At 47.7% G+C, this 20,296-nt stretch overlaps 1 protein-coding gene across 9 annotated transcripts in view; it reads left to right on the top strand.

The window, feature by feature from the left end:
* nrcamb (neuronal cell adhesion molecule b) overlaps positions 1–20,296 on the top strand; it is a 66,933-nt gene that overhangs the window by 34,320 nt on the left and 12,317 nt on the right. For 3 of the 9 annotated variants that reach the window (XM_081356408.1, XM_081356406.1, XM_081356407.1), the window contains exons 4-21: positions 1,548–1,719; positions 2,743–2,848; positions 9,074–9,270; positions 9,576–9,698; positions 10,300–10,470; positions 10,730–10,786; positions 11,243–11,354; positions 11,435–11,619; positions 12,211–12,342; positions 12,423–12,566; positions 12,797–12,908; positions 13,525–13,688; positions 14,512–14,659; positions 15,831–15,955; positions 16,940–17,041; positions 18,245–18,442; positions 19,084–19,154; positions 20,065–20,290. In XM_081356408.1, the coding sequence (XP_081212534.1) occupies positions 1,632–1,719; positions 2,743–2,848; positions 9,074–9,270; positions 9,576–9,698; positions 10,300–10,470; positions 10,730–10,786; positions 11,243–11,354; positions 11,435–11,619; positions 12,211–12,342; positions 12,423–12,566; positions 12,797–12,908; positions 13,525–13,688; positions 14,512–14,659; positions 15,831–15,955; positions 16,940–17,041; positions 18,245–18,442; positions 19,084–19,154; positions 20,065–20,290 (2,461 nt within the window). In that variant the 5' untranslated portion in view covers positions 1,548–1,631. Of the gene's footprint in view, positions 1–1,547; positions 1,720–2,382; positions 2,401–2,742; positions 2,849–9,073; positions 9,271–9,575; positions 9,699–10,299; positions 10,471–10,729; positions 10,787–11,242; positions 11,355–11,434; positions 11,620–12,210; positions 12,343–12,422; positions 12,567–12,796; positions 12,909–13,524; positions 13,689–14,511; positions 14,660–15,830; positions 15,956–16,618; positions 16,649–16,939; positions 17,042–18,244; positions 18,443–19,083; positions 19,155–20,064; positions 20,291–20,296 lie in introns of all 9 variants that reach the window. The other 6 variants (XM_081356404.1, XM_081356400.1, XM_081356402.1 and 3 more) reach the window with 4 other exon arrangements.

Here is a 20,296-nt window from a genome sequence, read left to right as displayed (position 1 = left end):
CCTGCATCCTCAATAAACAAGCTACAGTTAGTCCAAAATGACGCCGCTAGAGTTCTTACTAGATCAAGAAAATATGATCATATAACACCGATTTTATCATCACTACATTGGTTACCTATAAAGTCCCGTATTAACTACAAGGTATTGCTACTGACTTATAAAGCCCTAAACGGCTTAGCTCCAGTCTATTTAACGGATCTTCTATCACCCTATAATCCATCGCGCTCTTTAAGATCACTAAATTCGAGGCTTCTGGTCATACCTAGGATATCCAGATCCACCAAAGGAGGGAGAGCATTTTCACATTTAGCTCCTAAACTCTGGAATAGCCTTCCGGATACTGTTCGTTGCTCAGACTCGCTCTCCCAGTTTAAAACTAGATTAAAGACGCATCTCTTCAGCCAGGCATTCATATAATATTTTTAATCTTACAGTTCAAACTACAATCCGGCCTCTAGTTCATAAACGCCAGAGGAGAACTGGCCCCCGACTGAGCCCGGGTTCTCCCAAGGTTTTTTTTTCTCCATTAGGTCACTTGATGGAGTTTTTCGGTTCCTTGCCACTGTTGCCTTTGGCTTGCTCAGTTGGGGATATTTTGGGGATATTTAATTTTATTTTATCAATCAATAAATTCCACTAGAAACAAACCTTGTTGTATTATTTTAATTTAATACTGTGAAGCTGCTTTGATACAATCTGTATTGTGAAAAGCGCTATACAAATATACTTGACTTGACTTGACTAATTTCAGCCCGCTGTCCGTCCTCACACACACACACACACACACACACACACAGGCCTTGAAAAGCTGGTCTGCTTTATGTGACATCAAACATGATTCACACACGCTCATAGTTGTTCATCACAGGTGTGCCTCATTAATCATTTGATTCTGTTGAATTCCACATTTCCAGCGTTTTGAGGCATAATCATAATCAGTGTTTGTTCTCACTGGCATCACAGACGCGGTCAAACACTTCATTCAATCTTATTTGTTTGCATTTTTGGGCATGATTGTCAATCACACCTGTGTTCAAACAGTTGATTCGTTGAGTTTGTTCAGTCTGAGCATCACTGGAGTGATTCACTCTGAGGACAGGAGGATGAACAGCACAGTGAGTCACATGATCCAGCGAATCAAGCATATCATTAGACCGATCAAACGTCACATGGTCTTGAACACCTGATGACATCATACGTCTCGAGTGGAGAGTTGATTGACAGGTGTGCATCCCAACATCCATGAGAGTGTGAAGAGAACAGTGTCTGTGGTGCAGATCTCAGTAACCATGGCAACCAGGGGTTCTCTGCTGCCTGTGTGTGTGTGTGTGTGTGTGTGTGTGTGTGTGTGTGTGTGTGTGTGTGTGTGTGTGTGTGTGTGTGTGTGTGTGTGTGTGTGTGTGTGTGTGTGTGTGTGTGTGTGTGTGTGTGTGTGTGTGTGTGTGTGTGTGTGTGTGTGTGTCTATAAATCCTGATTCCCAGGGTATGAGTCAGAGCTGTGTGTGTGTATGATGATCAGCCAGTAACTCTCTCTCTCTGTCTGTCAGTGTTTCCTGATTGGCTCGAGGGCGGGACTAACGGCTTGAGGGCGGGGCTAAACTCCCCCCGAGGCGCCTCATTGGTCACACGGCATGATGGACAGGCCGAACGACGGCCGATTGGCTCTGCTGCTGCTGCTGCTGGGTCACATGATCACGGCGCTGGAGGTTCCTCTGGACCGTACGTATCCCACAATTCCTCATTCACAACCATTGATTCTTCACAGAGCTTCAGTGTAAGAGAGTGTGAGTGTGTGAGTGTGTGTGTGTGTGAGTGTGTTTAATGCTGATGGGACAGAACGAGTTCTTCAGTTCTAACTATCTCTCATTCTGACTGTCCAATCACACGCAGCTTCACTGCAGACACACGTGATGATAACTGTATTAACACTCTTCCTTAGTGTTTCTCGTTTGCCAGCACAAACATCTCAACATTCTTACATCAAGACACATTTACTGGAAGATCACTGAAGATATTAAACCTGTTCAAGTTTTGTTCTCGTCCAGTAGTTTCAGTGCAGTCAGAGAGATAATATTACACAATATTACTGCATATTAATTATCTTTTGAATCTACATACCTATAGCTGGCAGACAGTGACTCGTTGGGTCTGTTTTAGTTAGAGGAGAAACACTGAAACATGTACTTTCTTTGTGTAACAGTTGTGTCTAATCCTTTATGAGACAGAGCTGTTAAACTAATACAGTAAACTAATGGTGCGCTGTCAAAATAAAAGTCCCTCATCAGCCAATCAGAGAAAGCTCTGGGCCGATGTGATGAATCTGATCTGAGATCTGCCGGTCCTCATGTTCTGACGCTCTCTCACGTCTGTCTGATTCTCTAGCTAAACTCCTGGAAGGATGTAAGTTTCTCCTCAGCCGGTTTGCTGTGCATTGAGCTTTTCCTGTACTGTGGTGTGTTTGCTGATGATCTGGTGTGTTTGCTGATGATCTGGTTTAATCTGGGTTGATCTGGTGTGATTGCTGCAGTGTTCGCATGCTCCTGCATTACTGCTGCTTCAGTGGACTCATGCAGATTAAGTTCTCATTAATACACAGCACTGATTTACATCAATGAAAGAAGCGTTTCAGTGCATGTGATGCAGTAGATTTATGTTTCGTATTGTTTTGCATGTCGAGAGATCCTGCTGTGTGTGTGTGTGTGTTCTCTGTATCTAAGCTAACTCATGTCATGTGACCCACAGTGCCACAGCCGCCCACAATCACCCATCAGTCGCCGAAGGAATATATCGTGGACCCGCGCGAGAACATCGTCATCCACTGCGAGGCCAAAGGGAAGCCGCACCCCAGGTGAGACACTCACACACACTCCGAGACGAGACTCACACACACTCCGAGACGAGACTCACACACACTCCGAGACGAGACTCACACACACTCTGAGACGAGACTCACACTCACTCCGAGACGAGACTCACACACACTCCGAGACGAGACGAGACTCACACTCCGAGACGAGACGAGACTCACACACACTCCGAGACGAGACGAGACTCACACACACTCCGAGACGAGACGAGACTCACACACACTCCGAGACGAGACGAGACTCACACACACTCCGAGACGAGACGAGACTCACACACACTCCGAGACGAGACGAGACTCACACACACTCCGAGACGAGACGAGACTCACACTCACTCCGAGATGAGACGAGACTCACACACACTCTGAGACTCACACACACTCAGAGATGAGACTCACACACACTCCGAGACGAGACTCACGAGTCTCACACACACTCGATGCACAGAATCAAGGCTAGGGCGGGACAACCTGTCAATCACATGACGAGGCAAGACTCACACAAACTCACACACTCCGAGACGAGACGAGACTCACACACACTCCGAGACGAGACGAGACTCACACACACTCCGAGACGAGACGAGACTCACACACACTCCGAGACGAGACGAGACTCACACTCACTCCGAGACGAGACGAGACTCACACACACTCCGAGACGAGACGAGACTCACACACACTCCGAGACGAGACGAGACTCACACACACTCCGAGACGAGACGAGACTCACACACACTCCGAGACGAGACGAGACTCACACTCACTCCGAGACGAGACGAGACTCACACACACTCCGAGACGAGACGAGACTCACACTCACTCCGAGATGAGACGAGACTCACACACACTCTGAGACTCACACACACTCCGAGACGAGACGAGACTCACACACACTCCGAGACGAGACTCACACACACTCCGAGACGAGACGAGACTCACACTCACTCCGAGATGAGACGAGACTCACACACACTCTGAGACTCACACACACTCCGAGATGAGACTCACACACACTTCGAGACGAGACTCACGAGACTCACACACACTCGATGCACAGAATCAAGGCTAGGGCGGGACAACCTGTCAATCACATGACGAGGCAAGACTCACACAAACTCACACACTCCGAGATGAGACGAGACTCACACTGACACACTCCGAGACGAGACGAGACTCACACACACTCCGAGACGAGACTCACACACACTCCGAGACGAGACGAGACTCACACTCACTCCGAGATGAGACGAGACTCACACACACTCTGAGACTCACACACACTCCGAGATGAGACTCACACACACTTCGAGACGAGACTCACGAGACTCACACACACTCGATGCACAGAATCAAGGCTAGGGCGGGACAACCTGTCAATCACATGATGAGGCAAGACTCACACAAACTCACACACTCCGAGACGAGACGAGACTCACACACACTCCGAGACGAGACGAGACTCACACACACTCCGAGACGAGACGAGACTCACACACACTCCGAGACGAGACGAGACTCACACACACTCCGAGACGAGACGAGACTCACACACACTCCGAGACGAGACGAGACTCACACACACTCCGAGACGAGACGAGACTCACACTCACTCCGAGATGAGACTCACACACACTCCGAGATGAGACTCACACACACTCTGAGACTCACACACACTCCGAGATGAGACTCACACTCACTCCGAGATGAGACGAGACTCACACACACTCTGAGACTCACACACACTCCGAGACGAGACGAGACTCACACACACTCCGAGACGAGACTCACACACACTCCGAGACGAGACGAGACTCACACTCACTCCGAGATGAGACGAGACTCACACACACTCTGAGACTCACACACACTCCGAGATGAGACTCACACACACTTCGAGACGAGACTCACGAGACTCACACACACTCGATGCACAGAATCAAGGCTAGGGCGGGACAACCTGTCAATCACATGACGAGGCAAGACTCACACAAACTCACACACTCCGAGATGAGACGAGACTCACACTGACACACTCCGAGACGAGACGAGACTCACACACACTCCGAGACGAGACTCACACACACTCCGAGACGAGACGAGACTCACACTCACTCCGAGATGAGACGAGACTCACACACACTCTGAGACTCACACACACTCCGAGATGAGACTCACACACACTTCGAGACGAGACTCACGAGACTCACACACACTCGATGCACAGAATCAAGGCTAGGGCGGGACAACCTGTCAATCACATGATGAGGCAAGACTCACACAAACTCACACACTCCGAGACGAGACGAGACTCACACACACTCCGAGACGAGACGAGACTCACACACACTCCGAGACGAGACGAGACTCACACACACTCCGAGACGAGACGAGACTCACACACACTCCGAGACGAGACGAGACTCACACTCACTCCGAGATGAGACTCACACACACTCAGAGATGAGACTCACACACACTCTGAGACTCACACACACTCCGAGATGAGACTCACACACACTCCGAGACGAGACGAGACTCACACTCACTCCGAGATGAGACGAGACTCACACACACTCCGAGATGAGACTCACACACACTCCGAGACGAGACTCACGAGACTCACACACACTCGATGCACAGAATCAAGGCTAGGGCGGGACAACCTGTCAATCACATGACGAGGCAAGACTCACACAAACACACACACTCCGAGACGAGACGAGACTCACACACACTCCGAGACGAGACGAGACTCACACACACTCCGAGACGAGACGAGACTCACACACACTCCGAGACGAGACGAGACTCACACACACTCCGAGACAAGACGAGACTCACACTCACTCCGAGACGAGACGAGACTCACACACACTCCGAGACGAGACGAGACTCACACACACTCCGAGACGAGACGAGACTCACACACACTCCGAGACGAGACGAGACTCACACACACTCCGAGACGAGACGAGACTCACACTCACTCCGAGATGAGACGAGACTCACACACACTCTGAGACTCCACACACACTCCGAGATGAGACTCACACACACTCCGAGACGAGACTCACGAGACTCACACACACTCGATGCACAGAATCAAGGCTAGGGCGGGACAACCTGTCAATCACATGACGAGGCAAGACTCACACAAACTCACACACTCCGAGACGAGACGAGACTCACACACACTCCGAGACGAGACGAGACTCACAAACACTCCGAGACGAGACGAGACTCACACACACTCCGAGACGAGACGAGACTCACACTCACTCCGAGATGAGACGAGACTCACACAAACACACACACTCCGAGATGAGACGAGACTCACACTGACACACTCCGAGATGAGACGAGACTCACACACACTCCGAGACGAGACGAGACTCACACTCACTCCGAGATGAGACGAGACTCACACAAACACACACACTCCGAGATGAGACGAGACTCACACTGACACACTCCGAGATGAGACGAGACTCACACACACTCTGAGACGAGACTCACACACACTCCGAGACGAATCAAGACTCACACACACTCTGATACGAGACTCACACACACTCCGAGACGAGACGAGACTCGCACACACTCCGAGACGAGACGAGACTCACACACACTCCGAGACGAGACTCACACACACTCCGAGATGAGACGAGACTTACACACACACACACTCCGAGACGAGACGAGACTCACACACACTCCGAGACTCACACACACTCCGAGATGAGACGAGACTCACACTGACCCACTCCGAGATGAGACAAGACTCACAAACACTCCGAGACGAGACGAGACTCACACACACTCCGAGACTCACACACACTCCGAGATGAGACAAGACTTACACACACACACACTCCGAGACGAGACGAGACTCACACACACTCCGAGACGAGACGAGACGCACACACACTCCGAGACTCACACACACTCCGAGACGAGACGAGACTCACACACACTCCGAGACACACACACACACTCCGAGATGAGACGAGACTCCCACACACTCCGAGACGAGACGAGACTCACACACACTCCGAGACGAGACGAGACTCACACACACTCCGAGATGAGACGAGACTCAAACACACTACGAGACTCACACACACTCCAAGACGAGATGAGACTCACACACACTCCAAGACAAGACGAGACTCACACACACTCTGAGACTCACACACACTCCAAGACAAGACGAGACTCATACACACTCTGAGACTCACACACACTCCGAGATGAGACGAGACTTACACACACACACACACTCCGAGACGAGACTAGACTCATACACACTCTGAGATGAGAAACAGTCTTTTATCATGTACAGATGCACTTTTATGATGGATAGATGCACTTTTATGATGGACAGATGCACTTTTATGATGGATAGATGCACTTTTATGATGGATAGATGCACTTTTATGATGTACAGATGCACTTTTATGATGGATAGATGCACTTTTATGATGGACAGATGCACTTTTATGATGGATAGATGCACTTTTATGATGGATAGATGCACTTTTATGACGGATAGATGCACTTTTATGACGGACAGATGCACTTTTATGACGGATAGATGCACTTTTATGACAGATAGATGCACTTTTATCATGTACAGATGCACTTTTATGATGGACAGATGCACTTTTATCATGGATAGATGCACTTTTATGATGGATAGATGCACTTTTATCATGGATAGATGCACTTTTATGATGGTAGATGCACTTTTATCATGTACAGATGCACTTTTATGACGGATAGATGCACTTTTATGACAGATAGATGCACTTTTATCATGTACAGATGCACTTTTATGATGGATAGATGCACTTTTATGATGGATAGATGCACTTTTATGATGGATAGATGCACTTTTATGACGGACAGATGCACTTTTATGACGGACAGATGCACTTTTATGACGGACAGATGCACTTTTATGATGGATAGATGCACTTTTATGATGGATAGATGCACTTTTATGACGGACAGATGCACTTTTATGACGGACAGATGCACTTTTATGACGGACAGATGCACTTTTATGATGGACAGATGCACTTTTATGATGGATAGATGCACTTTTATGATGGACAGATGCACTTTTATGATGGATAGATGCACTTTTATGACGGACAGATGTACTTTTATGATGGATAGATGCACTTTTATGACGGACAGATGCACTTTTATGTAGGGATGGGAATTGATAAGAATTTAACGATTCCGATTCCATTATCGATATTGCTTATCGATCCGATTCCTTATCGATTCTCTTATCGATTCTTATTGGGTGAGGGAATAAGTACAAATTTGTTTGTATTAACTCCCTTTAATATCTGATCAAATTGATCATTATCACATTCATTGATCCGGACAAAAAAATAAATAAAACTGCCATTTATGTGCCATAAAAACTAAAAACACAGACTGAAAACAGTTAAGGAAGAGCTTGTGCCTTTTCGAATATTAACAGTGCTCATTTGTATTAGGCTATTGAGTTACTTAAACAATCTTTGTCAAATAATACACAGGTTTTCTTCACATTTTGAATGTTTTTGTTTCCATTTGTTTAATTTCAAGATCTGATGTGACTTATCCATTGTTGTTTTTACATCTACAAAGCTGGGAGCACTAAATGATATTCAGTCACATTATACACGCTTTTAACATTAAATAAAGCACATAAATAGTACCTGATATTATCATTGCCACACTTTGAGATTGTTGTTCCAGCGCGATGTCGCAGTAAAATAGGATCCGTTTCAAATAGAATTGTTGCGTGTCGCGGCTGGTTAAACTTTGATTAACATGGAAAATGATACTTTTTATCGCGTGTCGCACCGTCGTGTCACATGTAGTTAGGACGCGGTCAGAGCGCTTCTGCCTCGATGCCATGTTTGCTCATAGTGTTTGCTACATTCTGAACCAAAACAACGCAGCACGTGTGTGACGTCGTGTCACATTTGAACGAGCGGAACTGATAAGCGGAATCGTTAAGCAGGCATACTAACGGTTCCAAGGAATCGATTCACTGGGCACCGGTTCTGAAGAAGAACCGGTTCTCGGTTCCCATCCCTACTTTTATGACGGACAGATGCACTTTTATGACGGACAGATGCACTTTTGTATGAAATGTGCTGTATAAATAAACGTGCCTTGCCTTGTTCTGATCGCCCACAGCTTCTCGTGGACCAGGAACGGGACGCATTTCGACATCGATAAAGATCCCAAAGTCACGATGAAGCCTCATTCAGGAACGCTGGTGATCGACATCAGCGGAGGAGAGAAGGCCGACGCCTACGAGGGCGTGTATCAGTGCACCGCCCACAACCAGCTCGGCTCCGCCCTCTCCAACCACATCGTCATCCGCCAGTCCAGTACGTCAGCTCCACCAATCAGATCACTCGCTGCTTTCTCATCTCATCTCTCACGCAGCCTCGTTTAACCCTCTCACTCTCGTTGTTTTGTGTGTCGTAAGACATTTTCAGCGTCATCAGAGATCTGATACTCGGAGGTAAATGGTAATGTTTGGCTGTAATGCATGTGGCGGCCCAATCCTGCTGACTGACCTCATAGTGACCTCATCAGTGTCTAGATCTCTTTCCTGCATCACGTTTCACATGTCCGTCACGCTCACGCTCGTGTTGAGTCATGTGATCACGGCTGCTTCCTCTTCCTGTAGGATCTCCTCTGTGGTCTAAAGAGAGGTTCAGTCCAATCGTTGCACAGGAGGGACAGTCGTTAATCCTGCACTGCCGCCCGCCCGCCGGCCTCCCGCCACCCATCGTGTTCTGGATGGACAACAGTAAGTGTCCTCGTTAAATCTGTTTTCTGGACACATGTTAACTATGAGCAATTTTTTTTTTATGTTTTGAGCTCATAATGTTTAATCAAATGAATCTTCTCCGATCATTTAGTGTGATTAAACTCCGCCCCTTCAAGCTCATGCTCATCTGCATACAGAGCCACGCCCACATCCCAACATCCAATCAACAAACGATGCACAGAATCAAGGCTAGGGCGGGGCAACCTGTCACTCACATGAGATCCACCAATAGCAAACCACCACCACCATCCAACCCTCCAATCAATTCATTATGGACAAAAAACTCCGCCCCTGCAAGCTCACTCTCATTTGCATAGAGCCACTCCTACATCCCAACATCCAATTAATAAACGATGTACAGAAACAAGGCGAGGGCATGGCAACCTGTCACTCACATGAGATCAGCCAATAGCAAACCACAACCATACAATCAATTCCCCATACAATCAAGCCCCACCCACATTTGTTCTTGTTCCAGAAGTGTTTCACTCGGATATACGCCACTATAGAGAAGAAAAGACGAGCTCAGCTTCCCTTTCTCTCCGACTCTAACCGTGTGTGTGTGTGTGTGTGTGTGCAGATTTCCAGCGTCTGCCGCAGAGCCGGCGAGTGTCTCAGGGTCTGAACGGAGACCTGTACTTCTCCAACGTCCTGATGGAGGACTCCAGGAACAACTACATCTGCTACGCCCGGTTCCCCCACACGCAGACCATCCAGCAGAAGCAGCCCATCACCGTCCACGTCATCGACCGTGAGTCGCAGATCTGTGGGACGGCGCTTCCCCATGTCATGTGCCTCTGAATGAGCACTATTGTAGTTTTGGGTTGGTTTGAGCGTCAATAAAACCCCCGAACATCCATTCATCACTTTAATGCACGCCTGCTCTCTGAGTGAAACAAAGAGCTCTTGAGTCGCAAATGCCATCGGCCGCAGCTGTGAGAATCTTGCATCATATTCCTGCGGTTGCTTTGCATGTGTTTGATTTGTTTTGTTGTTTTGTTGTGTTTCAGTGGATTCACTCAATGACACAATGGCAGATTATTTCAATGACACTGATTTGTTTAGTGGTGAGTGACGGCGCCCCCTAGTGACTCTGGTCTAACCCACACCCAGTGACCTCTAACCTCCGCTGTACTCCCTCATTCCGGAGCGTCTTTCATTAAAGCCCTGTTTATTGACTAACATATCTCAGATGTCTTCTGCTTTAGACACAATGATCCTGTCGTTCCTCATCATCTCTTTCTGAACTCTCTTCATCTTCCTGATGTCTGTTGATATTAGGGTTGGGTATCGTTTGAATTTTAATGATTCCGATTCCGATTTTGTTTATCGACTCCGAATCTTATCGATTCCTAATTTCGATTCCAATAAGGTAAAAAAAAATGTTTTACTTTTATAACAAGTATCCGATTCCTGACCTCTAGTATTCAATTCCAGAACTGGAATCGATTTTCAATTCCCAACCCTAGTTGACATGAGTTATGGTTATGAAGCAGGATCTCACTGAGAGCGTTTTCTTCCAGATAAGCCGGTGGACGAACGAGCGCCGGTGTTCCTGGTTCCCAGTGGCTCGCACAGCTCTCAGATGGTCCTGCGAGGAGAGGTTCTGGAGTTGGAGTGCATCGCAGACGGCCTGTGAGTCCAGATTCACCACAGCTCTACAGTAACTCTAGTGTGTGTGTTTGAGTCTGTGACGTTCTGATGTTCCCGCTCAGTCCCACTCCTACGGTCTCCTGGACGAAGCTCAGCGGTGAGATCCCCGGTCGCAGAGCTTCACTGATGAACTTCAACAAGACTCTGCGGATCTCGGACGTGTCGGAGGCGGACGCCGGGGAGTATCGCTGCACTGCCAGGAACCGGCTCGGCTCAGTGCACCACACCTTCGGAGTCTCCGTTAAAGGTGAAAACAGCACAAACACACACGCTTGGAGCACTGTCCAGATGGAGCAATCCTGAGGCATTACTCATTTAAATTAAAGGGATAGTACACCCCAAAATAAAAATTAGCCCATGATTTACTCACCTTCAAGTCATCCTAGGTGTATATAACATTATTCTTTCAGACGAATACAATGGGAGTTATATTAAAAAATGCCCTGGCTTTTCCAAGCTTTATAATGGCTGTGAATTGCTGTTTCTGTTTTGAAGTCCATAAAAGTGCATCTATCCATCATAAAAGTGCATCTATCCATCATAAAAGTGCATCTATGCATCATAAAAGTGCATCTGTCCATCATAAAAGTACATCTATTCATGATAAAATTGCATCTATCCATGATTAAAGTGCATCTATCCATGATAAAAGTGCATCTATCCATCATAAAAGTTCATCTATCCATGATAAAAGTGCATCTATCCATCATAAAAGTTCATCTATCCATGCTTGGGTGTGATGTTTGATTGGCTGCTGTGGAGTTTATCAGTAAATCAAATGTTGGTGTAAATGTTGAATGTTGTAGAAAGAGCACTAAACGCTGTTGTCTCTCGGCAGCGGCTCCGTACTGGATCAGCGCTCCCAGGAATCTGGTCCTGGCTCCGCTGGAGACGGGCGTCATCACGTGCCGGGCCCGAGGACACCCCAAACCCCACATCCACTGGTTCATGAACGGCCTGCCCATCGAGGGTCAGTTACTGTCCGTCCCAGCTGACCCCTGACCTCTGACCCCTGACCTCTGACTGACGTTGTGTTGTTGTTGCTGACAGACGCTCCTAAAGACCCGAGCCGGAAGGTGGAGGACGACAGCATCATCTTCTCCGAGGTCCAGACAGGCTCCAGCGCCGTTTACCAGTGTAACGCCTCCAATCAACACGGGTACTTACTGGCCAACGCCTTCGTCAACGTGCTGGGTGAGCCGACACACACACACACACACACATACTGACGAGCCGACAACAACACACACATACTGACGAGCCAACAACATCACACACACACACTGATGTCTGTTAGAGTTTAAATCGCCAACAACACACACATACACACACACACACACACACACACACTGACGAGCCGACAACATCGCACACACACACACTGAGGTCTGATGTGATGATCATGTGACCTGTGTGTGTTCCAGCGGAGCCGCCCAGAGTTCTGACGGCCCCTAATAAAGTGTATCAGGTGATCGAGAACCGACCCGCTCTGCTGGAGTGCCTGTCCTTCGGCTCGCCCGTCCCGGCCGTCACATGGTGAGACTGAACACACACTCCTCATCAAACACTCACACTCTGACATTTTAACTGGGCTTCATTAGAGACCGGATTCTGCTGCAGTGCATTGTGGGTCCTCTCTCATTCTCAGCTGTTAACTAGCTATATTTATTACGCGGCTCTGTGGAATACTTGGTTCTGATTGGTCAATCGCGCCATCCAGTATCCTGGACTCGCTCTCTCTCGTTTCATACAAACGCAGCGGCGGCCATTTTGTGTCTATTGTTTTGTTCACTGTTGGATTATATGATAAAAACAGGTATGATTTTAAAACAGTTTAATCTGAAATCAATATCTCTGATCTCCATAATTCTGTATGTGTTGAAACGCTGTGTGATAAGTGTTATGACTGTATACCGTATCTCTTAAATGTCCGTCTAGTTTGATCTCGCCGCTGAAACTGCTCTCTCCGCAGAAGCTCTGCGTTTAAAGAGCTGATAAAGTATTTAGACTGTAATGTACATCCAGCCGGTTGTTATCTCAGAATAAACCCCCTTCAGGTGTGTGTGTGTGTGTGTGTGTGTGTGTGTGTGTGTGTGTGTGATGTAGTTGTGTTCATTAATCCACCGTTCTGTCGGTCCTGTGTGTCGCGCAGGTTTAAGGACAGCTCCAGCATGCTGGAGGGAGATCCCTATGTGTTCCACAAGAACGGAACGCTGGAGATCCACGTGTCTCAGGCTGTAAACGGCGGGAAATACACCTGTGTCGCCAGGAACAACCTCGGCATCTCCGAGAACCACGTCTACCTGGAGGTCAAAGGTCAGAGATCATTCCCAACTCAGTGTTCAGGCTTCTGAAGGGGGGCTCTGGGGAAAAATAAGTCTATTAAAATCTATTTAAATAAATATCTTTAAAATCTTAATATAAATATAAATTATTAATAATATATACATATATATATATATTTATAGAAATATATAAATCATTAAATAAATAAAATTGAAATGAAATAAATAAGTAAATGAACGAATGAATTGGAACAGAAAATACCTTTTTTCCAAATAATATTTTACATACAAATCTTTCCTAGTCTAAATTGGTCCGTGTCATATAGAAGATTGAGTAATTCCATTAAACTCGAGAAGGCATCACTCGGCTATACTGAGTGTTTTAGCGCATGCTGAAATGACCAGACGTTGGTATTGGTCTGGATGGCTCCAGCTATCCCATCATGCATCATGTCTGGAGGCTCCAGGCTCCAGTTAAGTGCCTCTATGAGGAGCATTAGGAAAGCATTCAGACCCGATGAGAGCCAGGAGAAACATGGGAACTGCAAGCCGGCAGTTTCTCACTCCACAGATCAGCATGAGGAGCAATTAGTGTTACTGATCTTTACCATCCGCCTAGCAACCGCCTAGCAACACCCCAGAATATCCTGAGCACCGCAGAGCAACGCCTTGGTAACGGTGAAGCACACAGCAGCTTCTGTGTGTGTGTGTGTGTGTGTGTGTGTGTGTGTGTGTGTGTGCGTGTGTGTGTGTGTGTGTGTGTGTGTGTGTGTGTGTGTGTGTGTGTGTGTGTGTGTGTGTGTGTGTGTGTGTGTGAGAGAGAGCATGTTTCTGATGGTCAGCATCTCCTCCAGAGCCGACGCGGATCCTCCGGCCTCCGGAGTACAGGGTGGTCCAGAGGAACAGGGACGTTGTGTTCGAGTGTAAGGTGAAGCACGACCCGTCTCTCATTCCCAGCACCAGCTGGCTCAGAGATGGAGGAGAGCTGCCCGAAGACGACAGGTGTGTGTGAGACTCTTCATCATTCACTGCATCACATCAGCCTCTGGGTCTAACCGATATTTTCACGGTCAAACTGACCACAATTGGATTCAATTTCTCATATTTGTAATATGAATTTTGTATGCAAATAACCCTAACCCTAACCCTAACCCTAACATTTCCAGAAAACATCACAGGTTAGCCAGTATCCGTGACAACCAACTCAAGATCAAAATGCATTGCAAATCCATCTCGTAGTATTTCCCCATAATGAGCAGAGAAATGCTAAACACACCTGCAGATCGGCTGCTTTCCAGCGCTTCGACGTCCTTCTCAACTTAAAGACTTAAAAAAGGAACATATCATGATAATCTGAGTCTCTCCGTGTGTCAGTGCTATAATCGGGTCCAGTGCTTCTACCGACCCAGAAAACATGAAAAGTGAAACCCAGTAACTGTGTTCTGGTGAGTCTTTCACTGACAAAAAATAATCAGATTTCGCTCTCCTTCTGACGTATGAAGAGGATCTTATTATAATATCACCGGCCCTTAATCTGCACGTTTACACACACCAGCCGACATTTGGTTCCACTCGCGCCAACAGAGACCAGTTCTAACGCACTGATGAAGATCCAGCAGAGCCTGAAGCTGTTCTGTGGTTGAGCACAGACGAGCACTGAACACTATTGACCAGAACATGTCACCGCTGTCTTATAAACACCTCAGGAACTGTGGACACTTGTGGAGAAGTTCAACATGATGATGAGATGATCATTGTAACTCCACAACAACTACAGAAATGTCTCCACTAACATTCAGAAGCTCTTCCTGAGTCTCTCCGTAAGGCTGCACTCGCTACTGGTTATTCTGGGATTCTGGATGAGGGAGATTGGCCCGTTCTGTTATTGCTGGAGTTTCTGAAGCTCGTGTAAAGACTCCGCCCTCTTCTGAGCGGAGGCGGGGCTAAAGCTCATTTGCATTTAAAGGGACACACACTAAAACGGCGCATTTTTACTCACACCCAAAAAGGGCAAATTTGACAAGCTATAATAAATGATCTGGGGGGATTTGGAGCTGAAATTTCACAGACACATTCTGGGGACACCGGAGATTAATATCACATCTGGTGAAAAGGGGCATACTGTGTCACCTTTAAATTGAGATTTGAGTCTGAGTTGTGTGTGTGATCACAGGTTTCGAGCGCACCTGGACAGTCTGACCATCACAGGAGTGACAGAGAGCGACGCAGGGACGTACACGTGTGTCACGAACACCTCTCTGGACCAGGACTCGGCCAGCGCTCGGCTCACGGTGGTCGGTGAGTGTCCCGGTGTTCTCCGTGTAATACTCAACTCTCTTTTATTTATACAGCGCTTTTCACAATACAGAGAGTTTCAGAGCAGCTTTACAGAGATAACAGGACAATAATGCAACAGAGTTTGTTTCTAGAAGAAAATAGCGTCTCAGTCCAGCTTAAGTAAGCTCAGTGATGGTTCATATCTGTTGTAAAAAAAGTCATTAATTTAGTAAATTTATATTTATATATATAACCACTCTGGAGAAAACCAGTGATGTTATCGTCAGCTCAGCTCAGCTCAGCTCTCATATAATAGTGTCAGTGCAGGAGAGCAATAATATTGATGGATATTAAATGTCCTCAACTGAGCAAGACAGAGGCGACAGTGAAGGAACCAGAACCCCATCAGTGAGTGGAGAACCCAGACTCAGCCTCAGTTCTCCTCTGGCCGACGAGCCAACAGTGTGTGATTATGATTCAGGCATCACAGGTCAGAGGTCAGATTGGATTGGAACAGAATATTATTATCTATAATCCCCGTCCCTCTCCGGACTGATCCGTGTGACGCTCGCCTGCAGAAGCCAGGGATTGTAGTGACAGAGAACCAGCTAATGTGAGTCTTGTTCGTGTGTGTGACTGTAAACTAACACACTTCTTCCTCGCTCCCTGACCCCGCCCACTCAGAGGCTCCGCCCACTCCTGCTCCGATCTACGGTAAACACACACCGTGCCGCACCGCATCCCATAATGCCTCAGGGCGTGTGTGTGTGGAATGGAGCATGCTGGATCACACATTTATCTGTGATATGGTTTATTTCCAGAGGAATCTTGCGTTCGCTCATTCTGACGTGACTCTGGTTCAGGTGTGCATGCGTCGTCATGTGATTCGCATCTGATCATCTGGTCTCATGTAGCATGTGTTCGTCGGATGGTGTGTGTGTGTGTGTGTGTGTGTGTGTTTGTGTTATGATGAACTGATGGATCTGTGTGTGTTTGACTCCTCAGGGCAGCCGGACGCTCCCACTGATCTGGAGCTGACGGATCCAGGAGCGAGAAGTGTCCAACTCACCTGGACACCTGGAGACGAGCACAACAGCGCCATCAAGAGTACGACACACACACACACACACACACACACACACACCTGGAGACGAGCACAACAGCGCCATCAAGAGTACGACACACACACACACACACACACACACACACCTGGAGACGAGCACAACAGCGCCATCAAGAGTACGACACACACACACACACACACACACCTGGAGACGAGCACAACAGCGCCATCAAGAGTACGACACACACACACACACACACACACCTGGAGACGAGCACAACAGCGCCATCAAGAGTACGACACACACACACACACACACACACACACACCTGGAGACGAGCACAACAGCGCAATCAAGAGTACGACACACACACACACACACACACACCTGGAGACGAGCACAACAGCGCCATCAAGAGTACGACACACACACACACACACACACACACACACCTGGAGACGAGCACAACAGCGCCATCAAGAGTACGACACACACACACACACACACACCTGGAGACGAGCACAACAGCGCCATCAAGAGTACGACACACACACACACACACACACACCTGGAGACGAGCACAACAGCGCCATCAAGAGTACGACACACACACACACACACCTGGAGACGAGCACAACAGCGCCATCAAGAGTACGACACACACACACACACACCTGGAGACGAGCACAACAGCGCCATCAAGAGTACGACACACACACACACACACACACACACACACACACACACACACACACCTGGAGACGAGCACAACAGCGCCATCAAGAGTACGACACACACACACACACACACACACCTGGAGACGAGCAACGGGACTCTGTTATCTGTGCGTCTAAACACCGTCTCCAGTGTTCTGTCGGTTCTGTCGTGAACAGTTGAGGAAGAAACCGGATGTGCGTCAGTAGCCTAATATTCCTGCTGTCATCTGTCATTCATGTTTTAAAAAAGCAACTAAATACAGCGTTAACAAAGATTAAACTATATTTAAATTCTACAGTGAACAAATAGTGTTATTTTACATCAGGCTTAATTATTAATTTCTGGACCTGAACACTGTTGGACTTCAAATGCTTCTAAACCCCATATATATATATATATATATTTTGTATTATTATTTTTTTGCTGATCCAAACAATGATCCGATCCGTGGCTCAAAAATCGTAAATGATCCGAACCTGTGATCTGTGTGTGATGGATCTCTCTCTCTCTCTCTGTGTGTGTGTGTCAGAGTTCCTGATCCAGTATGAGGACGGGCTTCATCAGAGTGGTGTGTGGCTCAATCTCACGGAGGTTCCCGGGACGAAGACCACGGCTCACCTCAAGCTCTCCCCGTACGCGCACTACATCTTCAGGGTGCTGGCGCTCAACGCCGTGGGTTACAGCCGACCCAGCGCGCCCTCGCGCCAGTACAGGACCAACCCCGCAGGTACACACACACACACACACACACACACACACACTCACACACACACAGCGGCTACAGCCGACCCAGCGCGCCCTTGTGCCAGTACAGGACCAACCCCGCAGGTACACACACACACACACACACACACACACACACACACACACACACACACACACTCACACACACACAGCGGCTACAGCCGACCCAGCGCGCCCTCGTGCCAGTACAGGACCAACCCCGCAGGTACACACACACACACACACACACACACACACACTCACACACACACAGCGGCTACAGCCGACCCAGCGCGCCCTCGTGCCAGTACAGGACCAACCCCGCAGGTACACACACACACACACACACACTCACACACACACAGCGGCTACAGCCGACCCAGCGCGCCCTCGTGCCAGTACAGGACCAACCCCGCAGGTACACACACACACACACACACACACACACACACACACACACTCACACACACACAGCGGCTACAGCCGACCCAGCGCGCCCTCGCGCCAGTACAGGACCAACCCCGCAGGTACACACACACACACACACACACACACACACTCACACTCACACACACACACACACACACACACACACACACACACGTGTTCACATGATTCAGCACCTCTAACGCCGTCTCTCTGCAGCTCCAGATGAGAACCCCAGTGAGGTCAAAGGTCACGGCACGGAACACAATAATCTTGTCATCACGTGGAAGGTGAGACGCTGATCTCTAATAAACGCACAATGATCATGTTTATACAGTGTGATGTTTCTAGTCACACACACATTATTTATATAAAACTCAGCTGTTACTGTAACTGCTGATGTCCACTAGAGCCGCAAATCAAACCACAGCTTTAAAAAAAAAAAAAAAATCAAGATTCCTTTTTACCTAATGCTTAGAAATTTTAGAAATAAAGTCTTATTTATTTAAATAATTAGAAACGAATACAATTGAACAACTATTACAAATTTAACAAAAAGTACATTTAAATTTTTTGCCCAAATTTCAATGATCAAAAAGCAGATCTAATCCGTCCTTCGGATGAGACGTAAAAAACCGAGGTCCTGACTATCTGCGGTCATTAAAAATCCCATGGCATTTCTCGTAAAGAGTAGGGGTGTAACCCCGGTGTCCTGGCCACATTCCACACATTGGCCCTTACCAATCATGGCCTCCTAATAATCCCCTTACATTGAATTGGCTCTATCACTCTCTCTCCTCTCTCCACCTATAGCTGGTGTGTGGTGAGCGCACTGGCGCCGTTGTACTGTGGCTGCCGTCGCATCATCCAAGTGGATGCTGCACACTGGTGGTGGTTGAGGAGAGACCCCTGATATGATTGTAAAGCGCTTTGGGTGTACAGTAGTACATATGAAAGCGCTATATAAATGCCTCATTCTATTCTATTCTATTCTAATCAATTGAAGTCATAAAACATTAACAATTTAATAATAATAACAATATGCGATTTAGTTTGTGCAGTAAAGAGAATACAGATTTTCTGATTTATTCATACGAACCTTGCCAAAAGCCATGAGATTGTGTGTTGTACAGCTAGTGAACACACCCTGTGTGTGTGTGTGTGTGTGTGTGTGTGTGTGTGTGTGTGTGTGCTGCGCAGCCGCTGACGGGGCTCCAGGCGAACGGCCCCGGCCTGCAGTATACGGTGCAGTGGCGTCAGCAGGGCGTGGAGAAGGACTGGTCCTCCGTCACCGTGGCTAACGTCTCCAGGTTCGTGGTGTCGGGCACGCCCACGTTTGTGCCGTACGAGCTGATGGTGCAGGCGCAGAACGCCTACGGGCCCGGCCCCAAACCCGCCGTTGTGATCGGGCACTCTGGAGAGGACTGTGAGT

Source organism: Scardinius erythrophthalmus (assembly GCF_964197995.2).
Source record: "Scardinius erythrophthalmus genome assembly, chromosome: 24".
NCBI lineage: Eukaryota > Metazoa > Chordata > Actinopteri > Cypriniformes > Leuciscidae > Scardinius > Scardinius erythrophthalmus.
The sequence above is the reverse complement of the archived record's forward strand: the minus strand, read 5'-3'. Positions and strand labels throughout refer to the sequence as shown.